A 27223-nucleotide genomic window follows, 5' to 3' on the forward strand; every position below is an offset into this window, starting at 1 on the left:
TTGTTTTTTAAGTAGCTGACATGTAATTGTAGTGATTACTTTTGAGAAAAAGTAATCAGTTACTTTCAGAGCAATTGTAATGGTAATTACTACTTTTTTGGGCCATGTAATTGTAACTGTAATTTACAACACCATCTGAATTACATCCACTCTGCCCAACACATGTATGTCCGGAGTAGAGCTGCATAATTCGGATAGGAGTGTGTGTCAGTGATTTTCCACACACCACCCTGTTCCTGAAATAGACACAACACTAGTTCCCACTGCCACCAAGCTAAGCCACATGAGTGGCAGCAGCGACAGTGAGCCCTGCTGGAGCTCTGGCGTTTACCTGAGTGTGCTGGTGCCACACGTGGCACTTGCAAAAGATCGGCGGGCGAGCGGGCAGCCCCACTGTAGTACGTGCAGGCATCTCTAGCCCTCAGAGCGTCAGATTTTCCAGATCTTCTGCCTTTTATCAGGCAAAACCACACCCAAGTATAGGTTTGTTGAATTGGCATTAGCTTCCTTTACCCAGCAGGTGGCAGTGCTGCCTTTTCGGTAACATTTCGGCCCAAGCAAAGGCGGAAAGCTAGGCAAGAAAATAAATACCGTGGGCAGGCAGGTAGACAAAATGACGCGCCCGCCCGCCCAACTCAAAGGTCCGCCGCTGGGTTTCTTTTCTGAAATGAAAAGGCGCGCATCCCGCGCCCCACCACCCCTCAAGAAAGCGCAGTGCTTCTCCTACTCTGGACAGCAGGAGGCGCGCGAGAGTGTGTGGAAAAGCTCAGAGGCTGGGACTGAGGCTGCGGCGGCGGAGGAGGATCCCGAAACGCGCGAGGTACCGCCCCACGCACGCACTGCAAAGTCAGGTATGTGGGGACTGGGAGAGGGGGCAAGGAGGGCAGGCGGGGCAGAGGCTTCTAAACACCCCCTCCCGGGTGGGAGAAGGTTAATTAGTTGGCCGGCCGGCCTTAGCAGGCCACAGTGCTTACAGACGGGAGATGAACGCAGGACTGAGAGAGGGCAGCGCTTTCTCGGGCAGCAGCGCGTCCGGCCTATAGTAGCTCGCCGTGCTGCGATTGACGTGTCTAGGAGAGGGAGAGGGCCGTCACTTCCTACTGCGCAGACGGGTCTCTTCTAGTGGCAAGCCGGCAGAGCCCGCCGAGCGGCTGGTTGTTGGAAGTAGCTGCGAGGTTCGGGTTCTCAGCTGTTCCTGGGCGCCGCCGTTTGAGTGTTATCATTGTAACACGCGACGGGGATGCTTTTTCCCCGAGGGCATGCAAAAAGCGAAGAGTAACTTGTAGAGGTTTTTGTATAAAAGCAGTGCCTAGAAGCTGGAGGGGGGCGTGGTGGTGGTAAAAATTGCAGGCTTGCCGTCCCATGTTTGCACCCATGGGAAGTGAAACTTTTATAACACGTTCCAAAGATTTGCAGAGGCTGGCAGGAAGCAGGTCACGTTTTGCAACAAGTGTCACATGTGTGCTTTGTCTTTCTGCTTCTGTGCAAAGCCATCCTGACTTGGGAGACAAGTGTGTGAGTGCTGAAGGTGGAGAAAAGGAGGTATCTAGCCCAAATCTTCAGGTTAACCCTTTCTGTAGAGAACAAGGGACTTGAGCTGTCATTCACACCATACATTTATTCCACAATTGCAGTTTAAACAATCATGGCTTCCCCCAAAGAATCGTGGGAAGTATAATTTGTGAAGGGTGCTGAAAGTTGTTAGGAAACTGCGGTTCAATTGTCAGAGTTCTGTGGAAAGAGGGACTGACTGTTAAACCATCCTGACAATTGCAGCTCTGAAGAGAATAGGAGTCCCCTAACAACTCTCGTTATCCTTAACAAGCTGCACTTCCCAGGATTGTTTGGGGGAAGCCATAAGTTAACTGTTTAAAGTAGAATAATAGTGGAAAGGGGACACTCCTCATGTTGGTGGGACTTCTCTCATGCCAAGGATGGGCCTCATAGCAGGAGAAGCAATCATCAAAAGTGTTGACTTATTTGCGCTTTGTAAATAACTCCAAAAGGCACAAGAGACGGCTGGAGTAGGGAGTTTTCTTCTGCAGACTGCAATCTGCTGGTGACTTCCTTGCCACATGTCTCAGCGCTCAGAATAGTGGGACACCTGCTCAACGGCCTACCAGGACTGACATCTTGCTTGGGCCTCTTCAGCTTTCAGGCATCACTTGGACCACCTGATGGCATGGTCCTGGCAATGGTGCAGCCAGCCAGCCCCCCCCCCCAATGCACATACCCTGAGTGGACTTATGTTGTTTCAGTGCTATTGCTGTAAAACACTTTCCTCCAGCTTCTGCCCCTAGAAGATGCTGGACTACAACTCCCATTGTTCGTGACTGTTGGCTGAACTGGCTGGGGATTATGGGAGTTGTAGTCGAACTGCATCTGGTGACCTAAGGTTGAAGAAGGCTGCTGTATCAGACTGGGAGCTCACTGACATGATCAGCACATGTAGGAAATAATGCTGAGGGAAATAAAATATGGCAGCCACCAGGGACTGGTCAGAGCAGAGTGGCAGTTCAGCTCCCTGCTCGTTGCAGGGCTGCAGTTGTAGGTTTCCCCCCGAGGTTAATGGCAGATATGGGGCTCTCAGTCAAGACTTGGGGGTGGGAGAGTTAAAGATTCCTTGCCCTCCACACTAGGTGTCTGGTCAAACCCCGCCCCCACCCCATTCTGGCAATTTGGCGAGGGGCACTCAAGGGCAAGTTACAAAGTAAATAACAAAAGTAGTTGAGACCTGGGCAGAGAAGTCAAAAAGTCTCAGAAGTCAAATTTAAATTGCTAGGTAGCTCATTACTGAGCTTCAGTTGTAGTTCCCCTTGCCCATTATGCTAATTGTAAGTGCAGGGCTCCCAATCCAGATTTGGACCATAGCAGGATACAGTGGGGAGAGAGATTTAAAAATCTCTTTCCCTCCACACAAGGGTCCTGATCTAGATTTTCATGGAGGACAGGGCTATCAATGGCTACTAGCCATGATGGCTGTGCTCTGCCAGCCTAGTCAGAGGCAGCATGCTTCTGAAAACCAGTTGCCGGAAGCCTCAGGAGGGGAGAGTGCTCTTGCACTCGGGTCCTGCTTGCGGGCTTCCCCCAGGCACCTGGTTGGCCACTGTGAGAACGAGATGCTGGACTGGATGGGCCACTGGCCTGATCCAGCAGGCTCTTCTTATGTTCTTATCAGATGCCCCCATTCAGACAGTGGGGAAGAGGGAGACAGGGGTCTGCACTCAAGAGTGTTTAACTTTGGGAAGCAGAGTCAAAAGGACTCAGAAGTCAAATTTAAATTGCTAGGTAGAAGGTTGAAATCCAGAGCCTCCAAGGTAGACGTTTGAAACATGTTCCCTGGTCAATGCACGGGGCTTGCTAGACTGGAAGAACTGCGAAGTCTCCAGGGATGAGTGGGGCCAATGCTGGAGAACATTTTGGAATCAAGGCTCATCTGGCACCATGATAGTGGAAAAAACAGTATCTGGGAGAAAGTTGATAGGAGTGTCTCTTTTGAGATGACACTTCATAGTGAGAATAGGAAAGAAGTTGACAAGGAGTATGTAGTATGCCTGAAGAAAGCCAATTAAAACACCTCAGATTTCAAAAGGGATATCACACACAGAAATACGCTGGATTTTACACCCCCTCAAAAAAAAAAAAAGCCCTGTGCACACAAAGAACTTGATCATGCTGTTCTTCCAGCTGCAGACTGTTTCTTCCAACTTTTATAGGAGATGCTCTTAGAAGGAGGTAGCCTAAAAAGTACTAAAGCGTAAGTAGATTTGAAGCGAGCTTGTGGTTCTTTGGATGTTGGCCATAAAGGACAAAATATATGAAAACATATTCCACACTTTATATGAAAATGCTAGAATAAGTTAGGGTGTTTTGCAACCACTTCAACTAAGTGCTGCATTCGGGGGGGGGTATTGATTTCCAGGTGCTCTCATTGCATCTTGAGACATTTGTGTGTGCCTGTCACCTTTCACTCAATTCAGCTTTTAGCATACATGCATCTCCTTGGATGGGGAGTCATTCACAATGAAGGATTGTCTGAAACCTCTGTCTGCGCTGATACTATATTAAAAACAGCCAGGGTTTGGGGAGGGGGATATGGGAATCTGTGGGAGATGGAATCAGGTATGCAAGTACAAGAGTGTAAGGGGGTGAGATGGAACAGATAGAAAGATGGGGATCTCTAGGATGGTGGAAGAACTAAGGTTTGTGTCTTATAGCTGCCACATGGAGACTGCTGTTATCATGGTGAGCAGTTTTGAGTGCAGTGGCTGGCCATGCAGATTGCATCAGCTGCACCCAGGATGGGGAACCTATGGCCTCCAGATGTTGTTGGACTCCCAACTCCCATCAGCCCCAGCTAGCCTGGCCAGTAAACGGGGATTATGGGAGTTGTAGTCCAGCAACATCTGTGTTATGTAAATTTGTATAGATATTAGCAGAGATCAACGGTCTGAGATGTGTATGTGCCAGTGTGTGCGTTTACCTAAGTGGCAGGCTTTTAGGATTACATTAGGATCACTGAGACTTAAGACTTAGTAAAATAAGAAAAGCTACTTTATTTATAGAAATACATAGTAGATAGGAAAGCCATACCTAGTTCTAATTAACTAAGTTGGAGATGCAACACCCAAGTTTGGGAGTTGCCCTCATGTCTTAGGAGGGAGAGAGCAGAGACAAAGGTTTCTCTCTCTCTCTCTCTCTCTCTCTCTCTCTCTCTCTCTCTCTCTCTCTCTCTCTCTCTCTCTCTCTCGGACAGTTGAAGAAGAGAAGAAGGGAAAGGGCGGAAGGAGGAGGGACAGATAAGCTTCCCTAAGCATATCAGTCTAATGACAGAAGGAAAGTCAGAGCATCACAGGTAAAGGTAGTCAAGCCTAGCCATCTGGAGGACCCTAACCCTATCTCCCTTCTGGAACATAAACAAAAGAACGAAACAGGAGTTGCTCTTGCTCCACTTACAACAATCTGAAGCAGTAGTATAGTGGCAAATTCAGAAGTGCAGGGTCCATTCATATTAGTCACAACCATGACTGTTTTTGCTGTGTGGTTTAGAATGAGATCCTTCTAATGCCTTCTCCCACAACAGACACCCCTTGGAGCCAATAAGCATGAAACAGGAGAGGGTTAGCTACTGAGAAGAGTCTTTTCAGTGGCGACTCACCTTCCATTCTGATTAGCTCCAATCAGCAGGAAAAGGAAGTATATTAGAAGACTCCTCAGTGGCCAACACACTCCCCTTTCATGCTAATTGGCTCATAGAATACTGGAGATACTGGGACCCTGCTGAGACGCTGCTTCCAAAAAGCAAGGGGTCTAAGACCCCCTGAGACGCTGGACGACTGCACCCCGATCTGAAGAGCCATGGCTTCCCATCCCTGATCTACACCATGCTGAAACACACTAAGGCTGTGAGCACACTAGTTGCCTTCAGCAAAGCCTTTCCATTGGCCGCACCTGGAGGAGCAATGGGTTAATCTGCCGATCAGTTGCAAAATCTGTTTGAACCTGAATTTTTAAAAAGTGCACTCAAGCTGCTCCCACCAGCTTATACAGTAAAAATGGGCAGGGTTTGACTAGCATCATGTGCCCCCATTTTCAGAAAAGAGGTGTGGAGATGCCCTGGAACTGGCAGAAAAGTAAGTGTGTCTACACTCAGTCTCAGTGTGATAGCCATAATATGGAAACTGACTTCTTAAGCTGCATGAATGAGAGGCAGGAGGAGAATTATTCTAACCTTTCAACGGCAGAATTTATCATGGGTGCATTTTGGTTGTTGTGGTGCTAACACAAGGCACAGAGCTGGCCACCATTTCCAGCCCCACTGACCCGTTTCTCATCAGTTTTAATTGCTGTGTGTTCACAAAAACATTTCCTAGCCTTTTTTTCCTTCTCCCTTTTCTCTGAGTTTTTCTGTGTTCACATTGGTAACTTGTTTTCCCCTCAAGATTTTTCATTATGAGCGTGGACTGGCTTGGCTTTGGATATGCTGCGATTGTGGCTCTTGGAGGTGCTGTAGGATATATCCGCAAAGGTAAACATTGGAATGGTAGAATGCAGAAAAATTAGATAATAGTTTTCCACTGTTTCTTGGGTCATGACTCAATGCTGTTGCTTGGTGTAGTTAAAGTCATGTGCAACACTTTACCTTCTTTTTTAAAATAGAGGGGGCAACTTCCTTCAGTGCCATTGTGATACAAAGTTCCCCTTTTGTCCTTTTTTTACCAGAGTGATTATTGTGCATTGAAGCTAGTCATTTAATACATCTTGATTTACTCTTCAGGTAAACCCACAGATCCAATTAGTTGGGATGCTTACAAAATGTACCTCTGCCAGATTTCAAATCAGATTTTGAGGTTCTGCTGTACCAGATATGTTTCCTGGTAATGACTTGAAACTATTGTTTCAAAGATATGTTTTTGGAATTTTTACAAGTCAGGTGACAGAGGATTCCTGCTTGCTTTTCTGTTTCTACAATAAAAAGACACTAAATTAAAAAATGAATTCTGTTTCATCTTTTTTTAATTTGTGCAATTCTGCATTTTAAAAAGTATTTTTAAACAATACTTCTTAAAAGTGGAAATGTTTGCATTTTTTGTGTATTTCTTTTCTCACACACACAAATGGTGCACAAAATTGATTTCGACATTCTGAAATGCATAAGTCCTACCAGAATTCAACCAGAGTGAAATCAAGAGTATCAGAATCCCAAAAAATATAATAGAACTGAGGGAATTTCTTCATCCCAACAAATTAGATGATATTCTCAAGAGCATTTTGAAACCCAGTTGTTTGTTGTCTGTCTTATCACTGCACTGTACAGGATGCACTGCACTTCTTCGGATAGATTGTATCCTACAGTATATTCAGTAGAAAGAGTTTTTCACTGTAAGTAATGCAGTTATCCACTTGTCCAAACAAACATCTTGAAGATTCCTAGGAACTGAATGTGTTGTTTCTACAAATGCTAGGCAATTATTTAGGGATCACTTGCACTGTTGATCCACCTGTGTGAACTTAGCAACAGATCATTATCATAACAGATTAACTGAAAAAAGTCAAAGGGCAGGATCCAAGAGCACAGGAGCTACTGCATGTAGTCTAAAGCTTCTGTCCCCTACCTAGCACTGTAGCCTTTTACATTTAACCCCTGAAAGGCTGTGTCAGACTAATGGCTAATAAAATAGATGGGGTTTGGGCGAGGTGGGGAGGAGAACTGCATTCACAACAGAAATCCTCAAGAGCCCTTATGGTTGTCCAGTGGAACTCTTTGGATTCTGGTCAGCATCAGCCGACGCCTATTCCTCAGCATGAATTGATAGAAAAGACACATTTGCTTCTGGGCTAACTTTTTCTCATGCATAGAATGGGGTAAGGAACATAAGATTCCATGTGTCAGATAATTTTTTTTTACATTTGTGTTGTCCTATTTTTAAAAAAATGTTAGGAGTTATCAAAGTGTTACATACATTTTAAATAAATGTTACAAGTTCCAAAAGTGATGTATTTTTAAAAGACATCATAAGACTAATTTTTTTCTTTTTAATTTTCTAGCACATTTTCTCCCCCCCCCAAGTTTAATATATACGTTGTCATTGTTACAGGCAGTAAAATCTCTCTGATTGCTGGCCTCTTCTTTGGCTTGATGGCTGGTTATGGAGCATATTGCGTAACTCATGATCCCAGAGATGTAAAGATATCATTGTGTAAGTATCTCACTTTACAGAAGAAAATGCACTGCATATTGAATGAAATGGAAATTGAAATGTACTTTGAGTGTAATTGTCCTAAAACAAATTATCATAAACTGAAAATAAGAACACCAGAGCCTGCTGGATCAGACCAATGGCCTATCTAGTCTAGCATCCTGTTCTCACATTGGCCAGCCAGATGCCTATGGGAAGCCAGTGGGCACCTCTTCATCTTTTAAGGCTGCAATCCAACACACACTTACCTGGGAGTAAGTCCCAGCATGTGCTTCATTAGTGAAATGTCATAAGGTGCATTTTGCTGCCAAACAAGTTGTACAATTTTAAAAAATGATTTATGGAGAAAAAACCTTAAGAGGTGCATGTTGTTTCCTTTGGCTGTCACTGCCTTTTAAGGTGAACCAGGCTTTTTTCTGAGGCAGTCCTTCCCGTATGCATCTCCCTCTCCAAGTGGGCATTCCTTGTACAGTAGGGCCCCACTTTACGGTGTTTTGCTAATGCAGCGTTCTCAGTTAGACACAATTAGACTAAAGCCCCCTCATACGGCGCTTGTTCCACTTTTACGGCAGTTTTCGGGCGTCACACACCATTCTATTCAATGAGTTCCGCTTTTCAGCATAACCCGCCGTATGAGTGGGGCCCTGCTGTATCTATATTGTTATTTTTTTCAGCCTCAAGTTTTTTAAATGTTAAGCTTTAAAGCAGTTTAAAGATTTGCTTTGAATTGCTAATTTGTAATGTCATTATTGTGTTATATTTTATTGTAGTGATTTTTATTGTTACTGTGTTTAGTTATTGTAAACCACCCTGGAAATCTGATTGAAGGGCAGCATAAAAAATCTATAAAATAAATGAGTACTTGTATGTTTATTTGCAGTTACAGCTTTTCTTCTGACAACTGTAATGGGAGTGAGGTTTAAGAGGACCAAGAAACTAATGCCAGCTGGAATCATAGCAGGTCTAAGGTAAAAATATTTCCTGTTTTTACCTGTCTGCAGTCCTATATATACTTACCTGGGAATAACATCCCTTCAACACAGTGAGGTTGGATCCATACTGTCCCTTACACAAACAGAAAGGTTCCTTCCATTTGCGAGTGTATTGAGGCTACTTGCACACTGGTTGTTTCAAAACTAGCGAGACCATTTTGTCTGGCTGTGGTTTGAAATGTATTTACCCATGGCTGGACACATTTCTCTTCTCCATTGCTGATGTCAGACCCACAGCAAAGCTTTGGGCCAATCATGTTTCTACCTGAGACTGTAGCAAAGTGTTTCCATTGGACACACCTGGATACACCACACCAACAGACCAATCAGTTTTGAAGAAGCCAAACATAGAGAATATAATCCCTGACCAGTTACAAATGAACACATAAAGTCAAGGTCTATTCGGACATAATGAATTTCTTAAACATATATGCAAGAATTAAAAATTACTCCAAAATCTGTGGCTAGTAGCCAACAGAATATACAATAGCAGTCAAATTGTCTTATATGGCTTCATAACATTCTTATGCACATACAGTATTCTTACATGAAATAATTTTAAATACTAGCTGTGCTAACAAAATACTTCTAATCACTCCGAATGGTAACACAGCAATGGAATAGGAATACAGAAATATTCTTGTCCAGAGCCTTAAAATGCAAAGGATAAACATATAGTGCATTTCAAATGACTTGGCAAACATGTTTTGACTCAAAGCAATTCTTCAGTGACATGTATTTGGAGAGCTTCTCTTAGTGTGTGGATTTAGATATTTAATTCATATAAGTTGCTATTGCAGATTCATATATAATAATTTAAAATCCTTCTACACTGCAGCACTATGTAAGCCTACACACACACACTCTCACTCACTCTCTCAGCAACACTGGATCCAACCTCCAGAATTTGAGACCTCGTTGTATGTGTCCTATAATTTTGCAACCACACTGAAGTACAACATTTTATATTGGGTATAGAATTCAGTTTCCTGACTTTAAAACAAGCAAGCAAGTTTCTTGTCCTTAAGATTAAGGAGCTGGGTTTGAGAACACATCAGCAGTGCCTGGTGAAATCTGGGAAGTCAGGGGGTAGAGGATGGTGTTGGCCAGGCTTTCCAGTGGGAAATGGTTTATCCAGCATTTCTTTGCCTATGACTTGAAGAAACAAATCGTGCAAGATAACCAAATATACATGTTTGCATAATTTATGCAGGTCACAGAATTCAGAGTTTATTGGCAGAGACTTTTGTTGTCTTGGTTTTATTTATTTTTGATAAGGACAGAGTACACATTCACAGATACAGAAATATGGCATTTTTCATATCTTAACCGGCAGGATACTTATTAATTTCTTTCTTTCTTCCTTCAACATAGCCTTCTGATGATTCTGAGGCTTGTCCTTCTCCTGGTATGAGAAACCAAAGCAGCAAGAAACAACATTAGTATAATTCCACATGAACAAGCAAAGATTTCTTTGTACTTTGAATGTCTTTGTAGGAAGATCATGCAATTTTTTGTCAATGACTACAGCGCAAGTTAGTTTTTTGTTAATTTGGAGCTCTTCAAGTTGTATCATTGTTTTCTTTAAGTAATGTTTTCTAAAGCTGTAATCCTATTCCCTTGGAGCAATTGAACTCAGTGGCATGCATTTCTGAGTGGAAATGTATAAGATTGCACTATTAAGTGATTTTTGTTGACATCTGTGTTCTTGTTTAGACAAGTGATTGGCTTGTCCTTTTAATTATTATTGTGATTTTGATTTTTTGTGGGACAAGGAGCTTTCAGTGATACCTGCTCCAACAGTAGAGAGTACTCCAACAGGAATAAGGGGAGTCACAGGACCATTGAAACTCAGACTCATGTAGTGGTACATACTTTTAAATTAATCTTCAGTGCCGAATGATAACTTTGCAGATCATAACATGGAGCATTACAAACTTATGCATACATAAAATATTATATGGATCTTGTTAATATTGTACTGAAGCGCACTAATTAACAGATTAGTAAGAGACATATCTGACCCATATAGCACTAAAAACATTTTTTTAGTTCTGAAACAAAGAAAAGCTTTATTTCCTCCTGAAATCCAGAAGTCAAACTGCCAAATCTAAAATAAAGGAGTTTAATATATTGAAGCTACATTCTCTTGTATAATTGGTAACATTTAAAAACTTCTTGAAATGCTTTGGATGAGATACACGGCAGCAGAAGAGCTGCTGTGGTGTCACTGCCAGGCTAGGTGCAATTGTTCTCCTGTGTCCTTCAAATGTTGTATTGTCACCACTGAGACATTTTTATGGTGAATTTAAGAACAGCCCTACTGGATCAGGCCAGTGGCCAACCAGATGCCTATGGGAAGCCTGAAAGCAGGGCCTGAAGGCAACAACCCTCTCCTCACTTGTGATTTCCAGTAACTACTACATGTACACAGTTAGCCCAAGGGCTATGTATACATTTGGTTTTCAAATTCTAAATAATCTATGAGGAGGCATTTGGTAATTTATATATGTAGTCACTGATGGAATGACCTATCAGCCTATGATCCCATGGTCCTTAGTTAATTATTCATAAAGCCATTTATATGTCACCTTTTGGGGAGAGCCAATTAAGGTGGCAGACATGTAAAACTGAATCTATCTTCCCTGCAAGCAGCTTTCCAATATTAAAAGTGGTTACCAACGCACTAAGGATGCTTCCAGGTGACCTGTTTATTGAGCATTCATCCTCATTTGTTTGTGGGAGATCAGACAACATTGGCTATTTTATTGAGCATTCATTCTGACTTGTTTGCAGGAAGGTTAGGCAATGTTGCCTCAAGCAAATATCTCAGGCTTTCCAATGCATTTTCCTGTCGCTTCCCTTATTGCAAAAAGTCCGATCGTTTGCAAAGTAGATTTGTGATGCAAGTCACAATTTCTGGTGCAAAATCAACTTTGATTGTGCATGCTGAATTTGCTGGTATGTGATTGCATCCCACCTGAAAATAGTGACAGTCTGGAAGTGCTCCAAGTTGCTACCACTGAAGTATGGGCCCTACATGCTTGATATAAAAGTCAAATATCAGCAAGTGTGATTTTTAGCTGCATTAATAGAACCATAATTTTCCCAGTTACGGAAAATAAATACTCTACTTAAAAATGCAACAAAGATGACAAGGTGTATGGAAAACAAGTCCTATGAGGAAAGGTCAGTGTATGTGGCCCCTTGGCTCATACAAGGTAACAGAGGCTCACTATAGGTGATTTCTGTCTCTTTTGTGTTTCAAACATGTAAAACAAAGTGGCAGGTAGAGTCTGGCACCCACTAGTAGCCACTTGGCTTTTTCATTCAAGTATACATTTTACACACCTGCATGTGTTCTAGTGTACTCAGGTCCTCATACAGTTTTAATAACGGTGATCCTCTGCCCGTGAACATGTGAACATTTAAGGTGGGGAACCTGTTGTGCTGCTCAGGGCAAATCACGAGGTGGAGACAAGGATGGAATTAATTCTTGTTTTATTAGGGTAATTGAAACATCAAAGGCAGCACGCTGCATAGACTTGCTATGCCAACTCACTTCTATCCCTAACTAAGCTACCTAAGCATACTCTGCAGCATGTGAAGGAAGTTGACTCAGCACCCAGGTCGGGGAGGGGAGTGCTGCCTTCAGTAGGAAAGGTCTTCGCTCGTAATCTCTGACTCCTTCAAAGACCCTCTCTCTGGCCGAGGCGCTTCTCGCAGCCTCTCGCACGGGGCGTCTCTGCCGGCTCATCTGACAATACAGGCTCGATAGGTGCCGGCTTGGCTTCAGGGGGCAGGGATGTGTTTGAAGTTTCAGGAGAAGAGCTCGGGGGTTGGCACACGTGCCAGGACATCCTCCAATAGCTCTGTTGAGGCGTCTGGAGGTGGCACAAAGTCTTCTTCGGCGGGAGAACTGACCATGGGAACTGGCAGAGTCAACTACACCCCCTCCCCCATGGTCCTCGAAAGTGTCAGCATCCTCTGATTCTTCCCCTTGCTCTAGCCAAGGGAGCTGAAGCTCATCTAGCCCCCTTCCTTGATTCCCCTGAGGAAACTGGTGCTCGACCCCTGTGGGCCTCCAGATGTGGTTGAACTCTAGCCAACATGGCCAATGGTCAGGGATGATGGGAGGGCCACAGGTTCCTCATTCCACTTAAAGTCTATTTACATGATTTTGCTGCTGCAGAACGATGGACAGTTGCAGATTGTTCAAAGGTGGGGCCAAAGCCCAATGACACTCATCCCCAAAAGAGTTTCTTTCTTGTCCCACCGTTACACCTATAATGGTCTTTCTGATCTAGCGTCACATTCTAAGTTGCTGCCTCACAATCTCTGCCGGTTTCATAAACTGCAAAGTATCTGATTGTGGCTCTCAATAATTTGGGCCCTACTTTGCTTATTCCTGACCTCAGAAGCAAAAGGGAGGCATATTATTCATATTAGATAATTTGTTTCACATACATGTCAATCCTAAAAGATGCCCTCAGTGCAGTTACTGTTACTTATTTTGTTCCTTTCATTTTTGTTACTACTTTAAATTGTTTTGTTGCAACTAATTAAAAGAGGAAATTACTGGCAAAGCAAATAGGCAACAAATCTAAAACTTTGTGGATGCATTTCTGAACCTCTCTCATTTGCGTCTAGCTCAGGGACAAACTCCACATTACATGCAAACGTACATGACAAATCTTGCACTTTCAATCATTATTATTACAGAGAAGATGGCTGGGATGAAAATGAGGTTTTGATTTTGTAGAAATCATATGCTCCGACTGTATACAATAGAGTTTAATTTATATAACAAAGTTTATATACTGTCTGATTGTTACAAAACCTCTAAGCAGACTTCACTCGTTGGCTAAAAACACTTGACAGGTGGGAGCAGACAAGCTGGCCCATTTTATAAAAATCGCTTAGAAGACCACCGGCACATTTTGCTTCATAGCTTTCTTTCTAGGAAGACTAGAGACTCTTTTTTTAAAAAAAGAAAGCTCAGAGTCTGGGGCCACTGCCTGGGGATGCTGGTGAAACTTTTGTGGGCACCATGGGTGCCAGGTTGACAACACCCACACTTAAGCAACATATGACTGCCTTTAAGATGATTGCTACCTTTCTCCCAAGGCTGCTGATCTGAAGACAATTTAAGTGGTACAATACTGATTGCTCATTGACTCTACCCTTTAGAGTTTCCTTCCCCAATCTGGTGCATTCCAGGTGTTTTGGACTACAACTGCCATCATCCTTCAGTTGCTAGTTTCAAAGGAGTTTTGAGTCTATAGAACCAAGACAAATTACTATTTTATATTATTTAGGCTACAGTGCTATACCCACACTTTTCTGGAAGTAAGGACTTCCATCTGAGTAGACATTTATACGATTACACTGTTAATCTTTCCGATAATACAGGCCTTAAAGTCAGTAATGGTCTATGAGGAGAAGCAGCATAAATCAGGAAAAATCATGCCAGAATTTGCAGTGACCTTCACAGCTGGAGTTATGAGGAGGTGAAAATCTTCTTGATCTGTGCAACAGCCTTGTCATCTAATGGGGGTTTCCTGGGGCTGCCAGGCTCCAAGAATTTCTTAATTGTGGGGATGTTGCTTATTCTGGTCTTGAAGGCCTAAATTGAGAAACAAGAAACATCTCTAAGAACAAATATAAACTTACCAAGTCAGACAGGGTTAGATGTAAAAATACACAGATGTGCAAAAACGAAATTTGAATGAAAAAGCCAAATGTATATTTGAATGAAAAAGCAGGTGCCAGACCCTGTCTGCCTGTTAGAGCTGATCCACACCATACATGTAATTAGAATCCAATGCACATGTGAAGCACATGACTTCCCGCAAAGAATCCTGGGAACTGTGGTTCCCCCCTCACAGAGGTATAGCTTTCCAGCAGCATTAACAAACTACAGTTCCCATGATTCTTTGGGGAAGTCATGTGATTCAAATGTGCATTGGATGTGCCTTATGACGTGTATCTGCTTTTAATTTTACAGTATATGTTTGAAATACAAAAAAGCATAAATAATGCAAGCTGAGTCTCTATGTGAAAATATAATGTGTTCTCCCCCCCCAGTGTGGTGTAGTGATTGAGCTATGACCCTGCAAACTAGGATTCAACTCCCTAGTAAGCCATGAAACTCACTGAGTGACCTTGGACCAGACCAGTTACTGTCTCTCAGTCTAAGGTACCTCACAAGGTTGTGAGGATAAAAAGAGACTTGTTAATATGCTTTTCATTCTGAGGTTGGTAGGTCTGGATGCAGGTGAGGATCCTAACCCAGCCAAATGCATTTCAGTCATCATTTGCAGATAGAACTGTTAACATGGCTATATTTTGAATTTAAATTTATTTTACTGGCTGAAGAATCATGGCTTTTTTCAATGCATTTCAATGCCCATTTACAAGGACAACACTTTTGTATTTGGTTATTTGGGGATAATCCCTAAAAACCATTGTGCAACCAACTGGTCACCCTGGATTTAATGCTTTTCAAATGACATTCTCTGTCATTCATTCTAGCATCTCCTATATATTATGATAAGTTTGTTATTACACTGTTATGGTGCACCTTCTCTCCCCAAAATGCTATAACCTGAATTTCCTTGAAAACCACATTCTGATATATACTGCACCTCTGGGAACACAGAGATGCAGAAACAAGATGATATCTGAAGGTTTGCGATTCAGTGTGTATATTCCATATTTTTACCTTCTATTAAAGGCTGGCTTTCTACACATGTAACAAGCCTACAGTAAATTCTAAATGTTAATAAGTACAGTGCTCTCTCCTTCAGGTCCTTGCCATAGAGGTTGTGTTTCTCTGCAATGTAGTGGAGGATGGCTCGTGACTGCACCATCTTCACCCCATCAATTTCCACCATGGGCACTTGCTGAAACAGGAGGAATCCATCTGTTTAAAGAAAAACAACACGGATGAGTGATTCAGTACTTACAAACTTAATTTCAGATTGATTCAGTCTGCCTTCTATGGAACTTAAAAATGCAATATTAAGGTTTCTGATACTGATCACACCTGAACAGGGCAACTTTCATTAGGAAAATCTGTCTCCCCATTGGTTTGTGTCCAGATTCTCTCTCTTCTTTCCAATTCAAATGACAATGAAACAATTCTTTGCCTGCAAATAACAGTGTCTATGGACACTGATATGGACCCAAATGCAAAGTGGTTCATTAGACTTTTATTTAAAGAGTCAGTGAAGATTCAATCAATAAATAATATTTAAAGCGGTTTCATGCAGCAACACCTTCACTCAGACTTACCATTCCGTAATTTTTCCAAGTCTTCCCTTGTTTCTACAAATCTTTCTTCAAACTGAAACACAGCAACATAATAAAATGTTTTTCCCCGCCTTGTTTTACAACACGTAGATGATCTTGAAGAGATTAATTTATAGATACTTGTATTTTTATTTTAGTTTAAAAGCAGCTGATGCTTCTTGGAATATTTTGAAAACTGCAAGATACAATGCAGTGTTTACATTTCATTTTTATAATAATAATAATAATAAAATTTTATTTATGAGTCGCCTATCTGGCCGAATTAACGGCCACTCTAGGTGACGTACATTACACAATAAAATACAATATAAAACCACAATCAATGAGTAATCTAAAAAAACCCCTTCCAGTTAATAGCAGCATAAAAATTAATCCACTCCAGAGATCTTGTAAGCCTGCCTGAATAGCCAGGTCTTCAAGGCCCGGCAGAACCCCATCAGGGAGGGGGCATGGCGAAGGTCAGAAGGCAGGGAATCCAGAGGGTGGGAGCCACAATTGAAAATGCTCTCTCTCTGGTCCGCACCAGTCTAGCAGTTTTAACTGGCGGGACTGAGAAAAGGTCTTGTGTGGCTGATCTCGTCAGGTGGCATAACTGATGATGCTGGAGGCGCTCCTTCAGATAAACTGGGCCGAAACCGTATAGGGCATTAAAGGTCAACACCAACACCTTGAATTGGGCTCGGTAAGCAACTGGTAGCCAGCGTAGATCTACTAACACCGGAGTGATATGATCACAGCAACGTCTGTTCTTAATCAGACGTGCCGCCGCATTCTGTATCAGCTGTAATTTCCAGACCGTTTTCAAGGGTAGCCCCACGTAGAGCGCATTACAGTAGTCTAAGCGGGAGGAGACCAGGGCATGTATCACCTGTGGGAGTAGATGGACAGGAAGGTAGGGTCGCAGCCTCTGTATCAGATGTAATTGATACCAAGCTGCCCGGCTCACTGCTGAAACCTGAGCCTCCATGGACAGCTGGGAGTCAAGAATGACCCCAAGGCTGCGGACCTGTTCCTTCAGGGGTAACCTCACCCCATTAAGCACCAGGTCTATATTTCCCAACCTCCTCTTATCTCCCACGAGCAACACCTCGGTCTTATCGGGATTCAGCTTCAGCCTATTCCCCTCCATCCATCCACTTACTGATTCCAGGCACTTGGAATTTTTCTCATTCTGTACCCTTCATTTGTAATGATTTATGGAATGGATCATTGGGATGAACATGGGCTCTTCATCTCTGTAGAAATCATGTGTTCGAAGTGTACACAATACAGAGTTTCTTTTAAAGCAGGTGTGGGGAGCCTTGGCCCTCCAGATGTTGCTGAACTACAACTCCCATCTTTCCTGTCCATTGGCCATTCTTGGTGGCACTGGTGAGAGTTGTATTGTTTAGCAACATCTACAGGGCCAAAAGTTTCCTACCCCTGGCTTAAAGGTATATGATGAGTAACACTTTTGAAGTTAAGGAGATCTGTGTCTAGCCCTAGTCAGTGGCTGGATGGAAGGACATCTAGAACTTATTCAGCCAAACTGAACACTTTTCATTTCAGTGGGAACAGAGACAAAGTTGGACCAAGATATTTCAGTAGTGGAGGTGGAAATTCCAAGTGGGACCCCCTGCACCATTGCAGTGAGAGACACTGATTAATATCAGAGTCTTTTGGCACTTTAAAATCTAATACATCTATTATGGCATATAATGTGCATTGCAGGGATGTGTGTGTTATGTTAATAACAACAACCTGCACATATATTCAACTGTATGTGCAGAAGAAGCTGTTCATCTTGATCATCATTAGTTCGTTCACCCAGCATTGTCCCCCCCCCCTTCTCTTTATGGACAAACCTCAACTCCAGCTGCTGCAAGCAGCCAGTAGATAGATTCCATCCTCCCTCTCTCTTGAGTGTAGTACAGCTTGGGCTTCCCAGCCATCTTTTCGGTAGTCTTCTGCTCTGTTAAGCACAACACAATTGGGAAAATAGCTTCACAAAAGAAAAATATTGGGCTGCCCTACAATGTCGTTTGTTGAAGGTCCTGGGAATCACAGCTCTGTGAGGGATATACTACAGTTCCCAGGATTCACTGGGGGGGTAGGGGAGAATGTGCTTTAAATATATGGTGTTTATGCAGCCTAAGTAGGTTTTAACAACTCTGTTAAAATTGGACTGTTGAACAAAAGCACACATGTCTGGTTCTCTGCAGTGTCTTTATTCATTTTGGAACTTTCTCTCAGGTCAGATACACATGAGTGAAGTATGTCCCCTATCCAATTTTTTGTAGCTTTATAGCAAGCTTAATGCCACAGATGCTACTTCCTGTACGTCCTTTTTAGCTTTGGATTGGCTGGGCAGAGGGCCAGATTGAACTGAGAGGCTTCCAGTTGATGACCTCTTAAATCCAATTTGGATTTTAGTAGGCAGCAGCATGACTTTGCAATACGTTAACCATTTAACTTGTATGGGTATATGGACATTGAACCATCTGATAACAATAACTGTTGCAATTAGGGTTGCCAACTTTTAAATTAGCCCCTGTAGCTGTGCCTTTAACACTTGATTAACAAGGGCAATGCTTATCTCCATGCTCTGAGAAGCATCACTAGCTGATTTTTTTCTCAAGCGACTGTTAAAAAGCACAGGAGCACACTAGGCTGGCTTCTTGGATCATTTGACACAATCCTAGTTTTAGTAATACAGTAAACCTTTCAATTAGAAAACTAGAAGAACTGTTATTTATTTATTTATTATATTTATATTCCACCTTCCCTCTCCAAAGCTCATGGTTGCCCCCTCCTCATTTTATCTTCACAACCTTGTGAGGTACCTTAGACTGAGAGACAGTGACTGGTCTGGTCCAAGGTCACTCAGTGAGTTTCATGGCTTACTAGGGAGTTGAATCCTAGTCTGCAAGGTCGTAGCTCAACACTCTAATCACAACACCACACTGGGGGGGGGAACACATTCTATTTTCACATATTTATATTTTGCTCAGAACTACACATTTATATACTTGCTTTACACGAATTGAAAACTGTGAGCTTTCTAACTGAAAGCTGGTGGGAGAAGGGCTCTAGAAGCTTTGTTTCAGTGAACATCTTTTAAGTTATCTTAGAATCCAAATCTGATTTTGGTTGATTCTCCCTTCCCAAAGTAGCCCCCCATGCCCCATCCTCCAAAACATCCGTAGAGGATTTGGGGGGCAGGGTACAGATGAGAAGCTTTCCCTACAGAACGTCCCTTGCTCTGCTTCTCTGACAAAGCAATGATGGGAATAGCTTCACCTGCTGAATTTCTGGCTGCCATGCAGCTACACTACAAATGTCCTTCAAGGAAAAGTGCCCCTTTCTCTTGATTTATAATTAATCAGCTTGTTCTTGTGTCAGACGGTCTTGCTCCTGCCAACAACTCGTTCAAGCCACCTCTCCGTGAAGCCTGCTCCACTTTCTTAACTCCCCCTGTATACAGCAATACCGCAAAACTGCAAAACGGTAGGCCTCGTTCCCTCCCTCCAGCCACTTCCTTGCTCCTCCTTTTCTCCAGGCATTTTTCACCTCTCAAGAAAGCTGCCTCTGGTAACTTAACTTCTACGTTTGCAGTTCTTTCCAGCCACTCTGTTCCCCCTTCCCCTACTCAACTTGCTTACTCCGATAGTTTTAATTCTTTTTACGTTCATGTTTGTTTTTTAAGATGGTGTTTTTCGATCGGCCTCCCTTTTCCGTCGTCTGCACTGCAAGCTAGCGAAGTGCAAATAATGGTGGACGCCATGTTTATTTGATACAGCCCAACTAACTTCACCTCCTTTTTTCTCCCCTTCGGCAGTGTTTAAGGTAAAGGTGTCACCGCACTTATAGTGCAAGTCGTTTCCGATTCTTAGGGTTATGTCTTGTGACGTTTACTAGGCAGACCATATACATGGGGTGGGATTGCCAGTTCCTTCCCCGGCCTTTCTTTAGTGTTTAGACAGCAGGAAAACAGCTCCTGTGGCTCTCCGTTACTTCCAAGCTTTGCGCTGTTCCTTCCATTTCCACCCACTCCGCTTGCTGCTTTCATTTCCTCGCTCTCGCTACTTTCTCAAACCCCTCTGGTTCTCTTTCGCTCATCTCCACTGAAAGTAAAAGTGCAGCCAAATTACTTTTAATGTGTGTGAAACTGCATCACATTACAAACTTGTCACGTTTGCTCCACTTATCCCTGATTTAAAGTGAGCCTGATGGCTCAGAACATAAATAAATCTCCATGTATTTTGCAACACTAACCTCCAAATCTGAATCTCCTTTCAGGATCGGGATAAAGAAATTGAGCTCTAGCTTTCCCCCCCCCCCCACCTTCTCTTGGGATTTGTTCTTATCCCCGCAACTGCTGCTGCTGAAGAAGAAGAAAAAATTCAATCAATTTTCTCTATCTTGCCCACTGTTATCTAAACTTTTGAAGCACAGTTCCCCCGCCCCGCATCCTGGGAACTGCATTTGCCCCTTACAGAGCTTCAATTTCCAGCGTCCTGAACAAACTACAATTCCCAGGATTCTTTGGGGGGGAAATATGCTTTAAAGGCATAGTGTATTACATACACCGGACTCTGTCTCTCTTGGCCAGTTTTGCACAGGGGGAGGAGAACGTCTCACCAATCTGTCAGTGCTTAGTTACAGCCCTCTCAAGTTCCTGAGGTGTAGCTCTATTCTGTCAATACAGCACAGATTTATTGTGGGCAAAGCTCACACACACAGAGAAAGAGAGAGAGAGAGAGAGAGAGGTAGTCTATTAGTCCTTAATGCACCACAAGACTCTTTTTGGTGTCCATAATATTAGCCCAGCCTAAATGGTCAGACCATTTTCTGCTCACAAAATCCGACTCCTTATATTCACTAAAGTTAACTTACAGGCCAGCCTGTGCAGAAGAGCCTCTAAAACAAAAAAACAACTATTTTATACCAACCAAACACCACAGAATGGTGAAACACTTTAATGTCTTCACTTATGTCTAATCAACCATAGTTTTCAGTGGGGCTTACTTCTTGATAAGTATGCATAGGATTACAGCCAGAGGAGGCCCATCCATGGAAAATACCATTTTCTCCATATGATTATAAAGTCATGATTTTATGGTGGCACAATGAGACGAGCTGTTTATAGCAGCCACAAGAGAAGAGTTCTTTCTCTCTCTGTAACTGCCCTGAGAGAAATATCTAGAATCAATAAAGAAACAGCAGTAAAATAGTAATTTCTGCATTTGTTCAACAGCATAAATTGAAACTGACTGTTAAAATCTGATGAGTCATACTCAAAGTCATCCAAGGCCAGAAAAGTTGATAATTAGTTTGCACAATGGGTTTTGCAACAATTTTAAAAATATATATATAATGTTTGATTAAAAAAAATAACTAACTTACATTGAGCTGGCTAGAGTCTGCCAGTAAGGTCTGGGAGAACACCCAGTCATTTTTCTCGCACAACGGACAGAACATTCAGTAGGTACAGTAAGTTTCCCCTCAGCTCCATGCTGAGGGAAAGTTTTATCTGTTGCATTTCTGCCTATCATGTAGCTGATAAAGGCACAAAGCATCTGTTAAGGACACAGTGGTAACCATACCAGCAAAGGAAAAGAGCAAGAGGTATCTAATCGTAGCTACATTCATTCCCCACCCCTTTCTCCCTGTCCTAGTTACCAGCTTCATCCCTCCTCTTAACAATTTTTTTGTCAGAACACATGCATTCACTAGCATTGCCAACTGACCAGGAAAAATAGCAAGGCTCTATTTTTGTACCTCCAAGAGAAAGAAAGTTAAACTATGGAATTCACTCCCACAAGAGACAGTGATGGCCACCAACTTGGATGGCTTCAAAAGAGGGTTAGACAAAGTCATAGAAGATAAGGCTGTCAATTACTACTAGCTACAATGGCTATACTCTGTCTCCATGGTCGGAGGCAGTATGCTTCTGAATACCAGTTGCTGGAAACTGCAGGAAGGGTAAGTGCTGTTGTGCTCAGGTCCTGCTTGCAGATTGCCCATAGGCACCTGGTTGGCCACTGTGAGAACAGGATGTTGGGCTAGATGGGCCATTGGCCTGATCCAGCAAGGCTCTTATGTTCTTGATATGCAGAAATTAACAGATGAAGCTTCTGGCAGCACACAGATAAATACTAGGGGAATTCACATGATCCACCCAGTCTCCCACCCTATTCAAGAGTTGTAGGGCTGTGTGGGTTAACCACATCCCTGCCACTAACATGTCTGCTAGCCACACCCACTGCTATCCACACATTTGGTGCATGTTCACAGGGGCTCTCTGTGTGGACTGAATGCACACAAGGTGAGGGGCATGGCTGCTAGACATGTCAGTGGTATGGGTGGACCAATCCCACAAAGCCATACAACTCTCTATTAAGGTATATGCAAAACTAAGAGGATGTATAGCCCTAAATCAGGGCTTGGGAATGCGCAGCTCTCCAGACGTTGTTGGACTTTAAATCCCATCAGCCCCATCAACATGGTCAAGGGTCAGAGATGATGAAAGCTGTGGTCCAGTAAGATCTGGTGGGCCACAGGTTTGCCTTCCCTGCCCTAAATGCAGCACAGAAGTTACCCATCAACTACATATTTAAAAAAATAGTGTTGTTGTTATGTGCCTCCAAGTCAACTACGACTTATGGTGACGCTATGAATCAGTGACCTCCAAGAGCATCTGTCATGAACCACCCTGTTCAGTTCTTGTAAATTCAGGTCTGTGGCTTCCTTTAGGGAATCAATCTATCTCTTGTTTGGCCTTCCTCTTTTTCTACTCGCTTCTGTTTTTCCCAGCATTATTATCTTTTTGAATGAATCATGTCTTCTCATTACCTGACACTATTACTGTAGGCTAGGGATGGGGATGGGGATGGGGATGGGGGAGAAGTTCAGTTCAGTTCAGTTTAAAGCCAAATCTACCAAATTCACTTACTGAAACAATATGAGAACTGAAACACAGGCATCCTTCAAAATCGGCACTTATCCAGATTATGAAATGCAGTTCTTCAAGCAAACCTGGATGTAATGAATAGGCTTGAATGTGTTTTATGTTTTGTGAATGATTGAATGATCGAGCTGTTAATGTATGTGAGTCTTTACTTGGAATTGCGTTGTAGTTTTAATATTGTTTGAGTGTATTGAGTGCATGTTTATTGTATTGTATTATTGATTAAGTGTGCTGATTATTTGGTATGAATGTGATCAGGTGTGTGTGTATTGGTGCTTTTATCTGTTTTAATATGTGCCTGGGAGAGAGTATTGTACATCAATCGGGGAGACCTTCGGGGCCCCCAATTAGCGTAGTGACGGGTAATGGGAGGTATGGTGTTGTGAGGAGAGCCGGCCAGGTAAGGGGAACCCGTCCCAGACAAGTAGTGTCTGTGACCCGTTCCGGTTCTCCTCACATCCCCAGGACTGCTGGTTGTCCTATCAGTCAGCCTTCGGATCTCCATATGCTGTTGTTAAACGCCAGGTCGGTACAGCATAAGATCTCCCTTGTTCATGATTTAATTGTGGACGAGGCGGCCGACCTGGCGTGCATAACCGAGACCTGGGTGGGTGATATGGGAGGAGTCGCCCTTTCCCAGCTTTGCCCACCTGGGTATACGGTTCAGCATTATGGTAGAGCCAAAGGTCAGGGAGGTGGGGTTGCTGTGGTCTATAGGAGTTCTTTCTCACTCACCAAGCACCCTGTACAGGTGACGACTGGTTTGGAGTGTCTCCACCTTGCGCTGGGCCAGAGAGACAGGTTGGGAATTTTGTTGGTGTACCGCCCGCCCTGCTGCTCAACAAATTCCCTAACTGAGCTGACAGAGGTAGTCTCAGAGATACTGTTGCAGTCCCCTAGACTGTTGGTACTGGGGGACTTCAACGTTCATGCCGAGACTGCTTTATCTGGGGCGGCTCAGGACTTCATGGCGTCCATGACAACCATGGGGCTGTCTCAGTTTGTTACTGGCCCGACGCATGTGTCGGGACATACCCTTGATTTGATCTTCGCCACTGGACAGGGAGATGGTGATCTGGAGGTTGGGGTTTTTTCATCTACCCCATTGTCATGGACAGATCACCGCTTGCTGAGGTTTAGGCTTACGGCGACCCTTTCCCTCTGCAAGGGTGGGGGACCTATTCAATTGGTCCGCCCCCGGAGACTAATGGATCCTGAGGGTTTCCAAAGGGCTCTAGGGGATTTTCCGACTGAGAAGACTGGCGCTCCTGTTGAAGCCCTGGTTGAACTGTGGAAAACGGAGATGACCCGGGCGGTTGACAAGATCGCTCCCATGCGCCCCCTCCTATGTAGAGCTCATACAGCCCCATGGTATACCTCGGAGCTGAGAGCAATGAAGCAAGAGAGGAGAAGGCTTGAGTGCAGATGGAGGCGGACTCCCGACGAATGCAATTATGCCTTGGTAAGTGCCTGCTCTTAGCGATATACAGCAGCGGTGAGGGCAGCAAAAAAGAGATATTTTGCTGTCAGTATTAAGGCATCACTCTCCCGCCCAGCGGAGCTTTTCAAAACTGTACAAGGGCTTTTACATCTTGGCCCTCGGGATACTATAGACTCATCTTTAGCCTGCTGTGATGAGTTCGCTGGACACTTCCAAAATAAGATCGCCTGCATTCGTCGGGATTTAGATTCCAATATTATAGCAGTTGGATCCAATGAAGCATCCAGATCACGGTCTTGTCCTCTTTTATTGGATGAGTTTCAGTTGGTGCAGCTTGAGGATGTTGACAAGATTCTTGGACTGGTGCGTGCGACCACGTCTGTGCTGGATCCTTGCCCCTCTTGGCTGGTGAAAGCTGGCAGGACCGGAACCGCCGGCTGGGCCAAGGAGGTAATCAATGCCTCTTTGCGAGAGGGAGTGGTCCCTGACTGCCTAAAAGCGGCGGTGGTGAGACCGCTCCTGAAAAAACCCTCCTTGGACCCAGATAACTTGAACAATTATAGACCTGTGGCGAATGTTCCGTTCCTGGGCAAGGTTCTGGAACGGGTGGTGGCCGGCCAGCTCCAGGGTCTCTTGGATGACACTGATTATCTTGATCCGTTTCAATCCGGTTTTAGGCCTGGGTTTGGTACCGAAACAGCCTTGGTCGCCCTGTATGATGACCTTTGTCGGGAGAGGGACAGGGGGAGTGTGACCCTGTTGATTCTCCTTGATCTCTCAGCTGCTTTTGATACCATCGACCATGGTATCCTTCTGGGAAGGCTCACGGAGTTGGGAGTTGGGGGTATTGCTTGGCAGTGGCTCCGCTCCTACTTGGTGGGTCGTCAACAGAAGGTAGTGCTTGGGGAACTCTGCTCGACACCCTGGACTCTCCATTGTGGAGTCCCTCAGGGATCGGTACTGTCCCCTATGCTTTTCAACATCTATATGAAGCCGCTGGGTGCGGTCATCAGGAGTTTTGGAGTGCGTTGTCACCAGTACACTGATGACACGCAACTCTGTTTCTCCTTTTCATCTTCCTCAGGTGAGGCTGTTAACATACTAAACCGTTGCCTGGCCGCGATAATGGATTGGATGGGAGCTAACAGACTGAAGCTTAATCCAGACAAGACCGAGACGCTGTTAGTGAGTGCCTTCTCTGCCCAGATGGTGGATGTTCACCCTGTTGTGGATGGGGTTACACTCCCTTTGAAAGAACAGGTTCGTAGCTTGGGAGTTCTCCTCGACTCTTCCCTGTCTCTTGAGGCTCAGGTAGCCTCAGTGGCACGGAATGCTTTTTACCATCTTCTATTGGTAGCCCAGCTACGTCCCTATCTGGACAGTGACGACCTCGCCTCAGTCGTTCATGCTCTGGTAACTTCTAGATTGGACTACTGCAATGCGCTCTACGTTGGGCTGCCCTTGAAGATAGTTCAGAAACTACAGTTAGTCCAGAATGCAGCCGCCAGATTGTTGACGCGGACCAGAAGGTCCGCTCATATAACACCTGTTCTGGCCCATCTGCACTGGCTTCTTATTTGTTTCCGGGCTAAATTCAAAGTGCTGGTTTTGACCTATAAAGCCTTACACGGCATGGGACCGCAATACTTGGTGGAGCGCCTCTCCCAATATGAAACTACCCGTACACTGCGCTCAACATTTAAGGCCCTCCTCCGAGTTCCATCTCATCGAGAAGCTCGGAGGGTGGTGACTAGAAATAGGGCCTTTTCAGTTGTGGCTCCTGAACTATGGAATGGTCTCCCTGATGAGGTGCGCCTGGCGCCGACGCTGCTATCTTTTCGGCGCCAGGTGAAAACCTTTTTATACTTCCAGGCATTTTAAAGTGTATTTTACAGTATTTTAGCATTATTTTGTATTTTTGACGTTGTTTGGTTCTTGTATTGTTTGTCTGTTTTTGGTTTTTGATTCATTGTACTTACTGTATTTATATATTGTACTTGTTTTTATTTTATGTACACCGCCCAGAGCGCCTTCGGGCTTAGGGCGGTATATAAACTAAATTAAATAAATTAAATAAATAAATAAATAAAAATTCATAGATTAGGGTAAAGCATGCATAAATAAAAAACAAACACACACAAGAATGTATTAAATTAGGAAAATTGCTTGCAACAAAAAATGTCTGCATTACATTAGTCAAAACTGCATACACAAATGTGTTTATTAGGAGAAATTTGCAAAAATTGTTGAAGAATTTTCATGGTTTTTTTTAAAAAAAATTACTGTAGAAATGTGGAGAACTGAATTTTAAGACCCAGATTTCCCACCTTATTTATTTTTATTATGTTTAGATCCTGCCCTTCTTCCTAAAGACCAGAACAACAAAAACATTTACAATTAAACACAAAATAAAAATATATTTCAACAACCTTAACACTGTCAGAAACATCTAAAAACAATGAAACACAATAAAACAATGTAACATTTCTGAATAGGCCCACCGAAACTGAAGTGTTTTCAGAGATGTCTTTATGGCCATCTCCCTTACCTTAGGGTCTGGGTTTTGGTGGCAGTGAGGGAGCAGTGTGACGGGCGGCCAGAACATCAGCCAGGTGGTGGTGGGAGAGCGCCCAGCCTGCTCCCCTGCCTGTGGTGTGGAGGGCTGTAGAGAGTAACGGCCTGGCGGTGGTGAGAGCGCTGCAGAAAACGGACGGGCCCTGGACTCGGTGTGAGGCGCCAGGAGAACGGTTGGGGTGGCAGCGTAGAAGAGCCGTGGAGGACATCGGCCCGGCGGCGGTGAGAGTGCCGCAGAGGGCAGCCAGGCTCT

At 43.7% G+C, this 27223-nt stretch overlaps 2 protein-coding genes across 13 annotated transcripts; one reads left to right on the top strand and one right to left on the bottom strand.

Annotated features, from left to right (window-relative positions):
- Nucleotides 1-612: 612 nt before the first annotated feature.
- TMEM14A (transmembrane protein 14A) lies at nucleotides 613-10830 on the top strand. 4 transcript variants are annotated; one of them, XM_061622957.1, is made up of 6 exons: nucleotides 613-851; nucleotides 4757-4855; nucleotides 5943-6028; nucleotides 7599-7700; nucleotides 8581-8668; nucleotides 10067-10830. In XM_061622957.1, exons 2-6 carry the CDS (start codon nucleotides 4827-4829, stop codon nucleotides 10104-10106), a joined length of 345 nt encoding a protein of 114 aa, XP_061478941.1. In that variant the 5' UTR covers nucleotides 613-851; nucleotides 4757-4826; the 3' UTR covers nucleotides 10107-10830. The 4 variants fall into 4 exon arrangements, with proteins under 4 accessions (XP_061478941.1, XP_061478942.1, XP_061478943.1 ...); XM_061622958.1 differs by lacking the exon at nucleotides 4757-4855 and having other exon boundaries at nucleotides 616-851; XM_061622959.1 differs by lacking the exons at nucleotides 613-851; nucleotides 4757-4855 and adding an exon at nucleotides 961-1175.
- Nucleotides 10831-12050: 1220 nt separating this feature from the next.
- On the bottom strand, nucleotides 12051-21518 carry LOC133383052 (glutathione S-transferase-like). Of its 9 annotated transcripts, none has more exons than XM_061622949.1 (5): nucleotides 21392-21518; nucleotides 17851-17957; nucleotides 15989-16040; nucleotides 15417-15617; nucleotides 12051-14318 (listed from the first exon to the last, which is right to left on the bottom strand). In XM_061622949.1, the coding sequence occupies exons 2-5, from the start codon at nucleotides 17935-17937 to the stop codon at nucleotides 14281-14283; spliced, it is 378 nt and encodes a 125-aa protein (XP_061478933.1). In that variant the 5' UTR covers nucleotides 17938-17957; nucleotides 21392-21518; the 3' UTR covers nucleotides 12051-14280. The 9 variants fall into 9 exon arrangements, with proteins under 9 accessions (XP_061478933.1, XP_061478932.1, XP_061478940.1 ...); XM_061622948.1 differs by lacking the exon at nucleotides 21392-21518 and adding an exon at nucleotides 20261-20530; XM_061622956.1 differs by lacking the exon at nucleotides 21392-21518 and adding an exon at nucleotides 20261-20361 and having other exon boundaries at nucleotides 17851-17952.
- Nucleotides 21519-27223: the final 5705 nt, after the last annotated feature.

The sequence above is a fragment of the Rhineura floridana genome, chromosome 4, assembly GCF_030035675.1.
Source record: "Rhineura floridana isolate rRhiFlo1 chromosome 4, rRhiFlo1.hap2, whole genome shotgun sequence".
NCBI classification, from domain to species: Eukaryota; Metazoa; Chordata; class Lepidosauria; order Squamata; family Rhineuridae; genus Rhineura; species Rhineura floridana.

Excerpts from the sequence above, each read along its gene's own strand:
- TMEM14A (XM_061622957.1), top strand. The coding sequence starts at position 4,827 with ATGACAGAAGGAAAGTCAGAGCATCACAG. Across the intron at positions 6,029-7,598 it reads TGTAGGATATATCCGCAAAG|GCAGTAAAATCTCTCTGATT; the intron begins GTAAACATTGGA and ends TCATTGTTACAG. Across the intron at positions 7,701-8,580 it reads AGATGTAAAGATATCATTGT|TTACAGCTTTTCTTCTGACA; the intron begins GTAAGTATCTCA and ends GTTTATTTGCAG.
- LOC133383052 (XM_061622947.1), bottom strand. The coding sequence starts at position 19,307 with ATGGCAGCCAGAAATTCAGCAG. Across the intron at positions 16,041-17,850 it reads TTGCAGCAGCTGGAGTTGAG|TTTGAAGAAAGATTTGTAGA; the intron begins GTTTGTCCATAA and ends GCTGTGTTTCAG. Across the intron at positions 15,618-15,988 it reads CTTGGAAAAATTACGGAATG|ATGGATTCCTCCTGTTTCAG; the intron begins GTAAGTCTGAGT and ends TTCTTTAAACAG.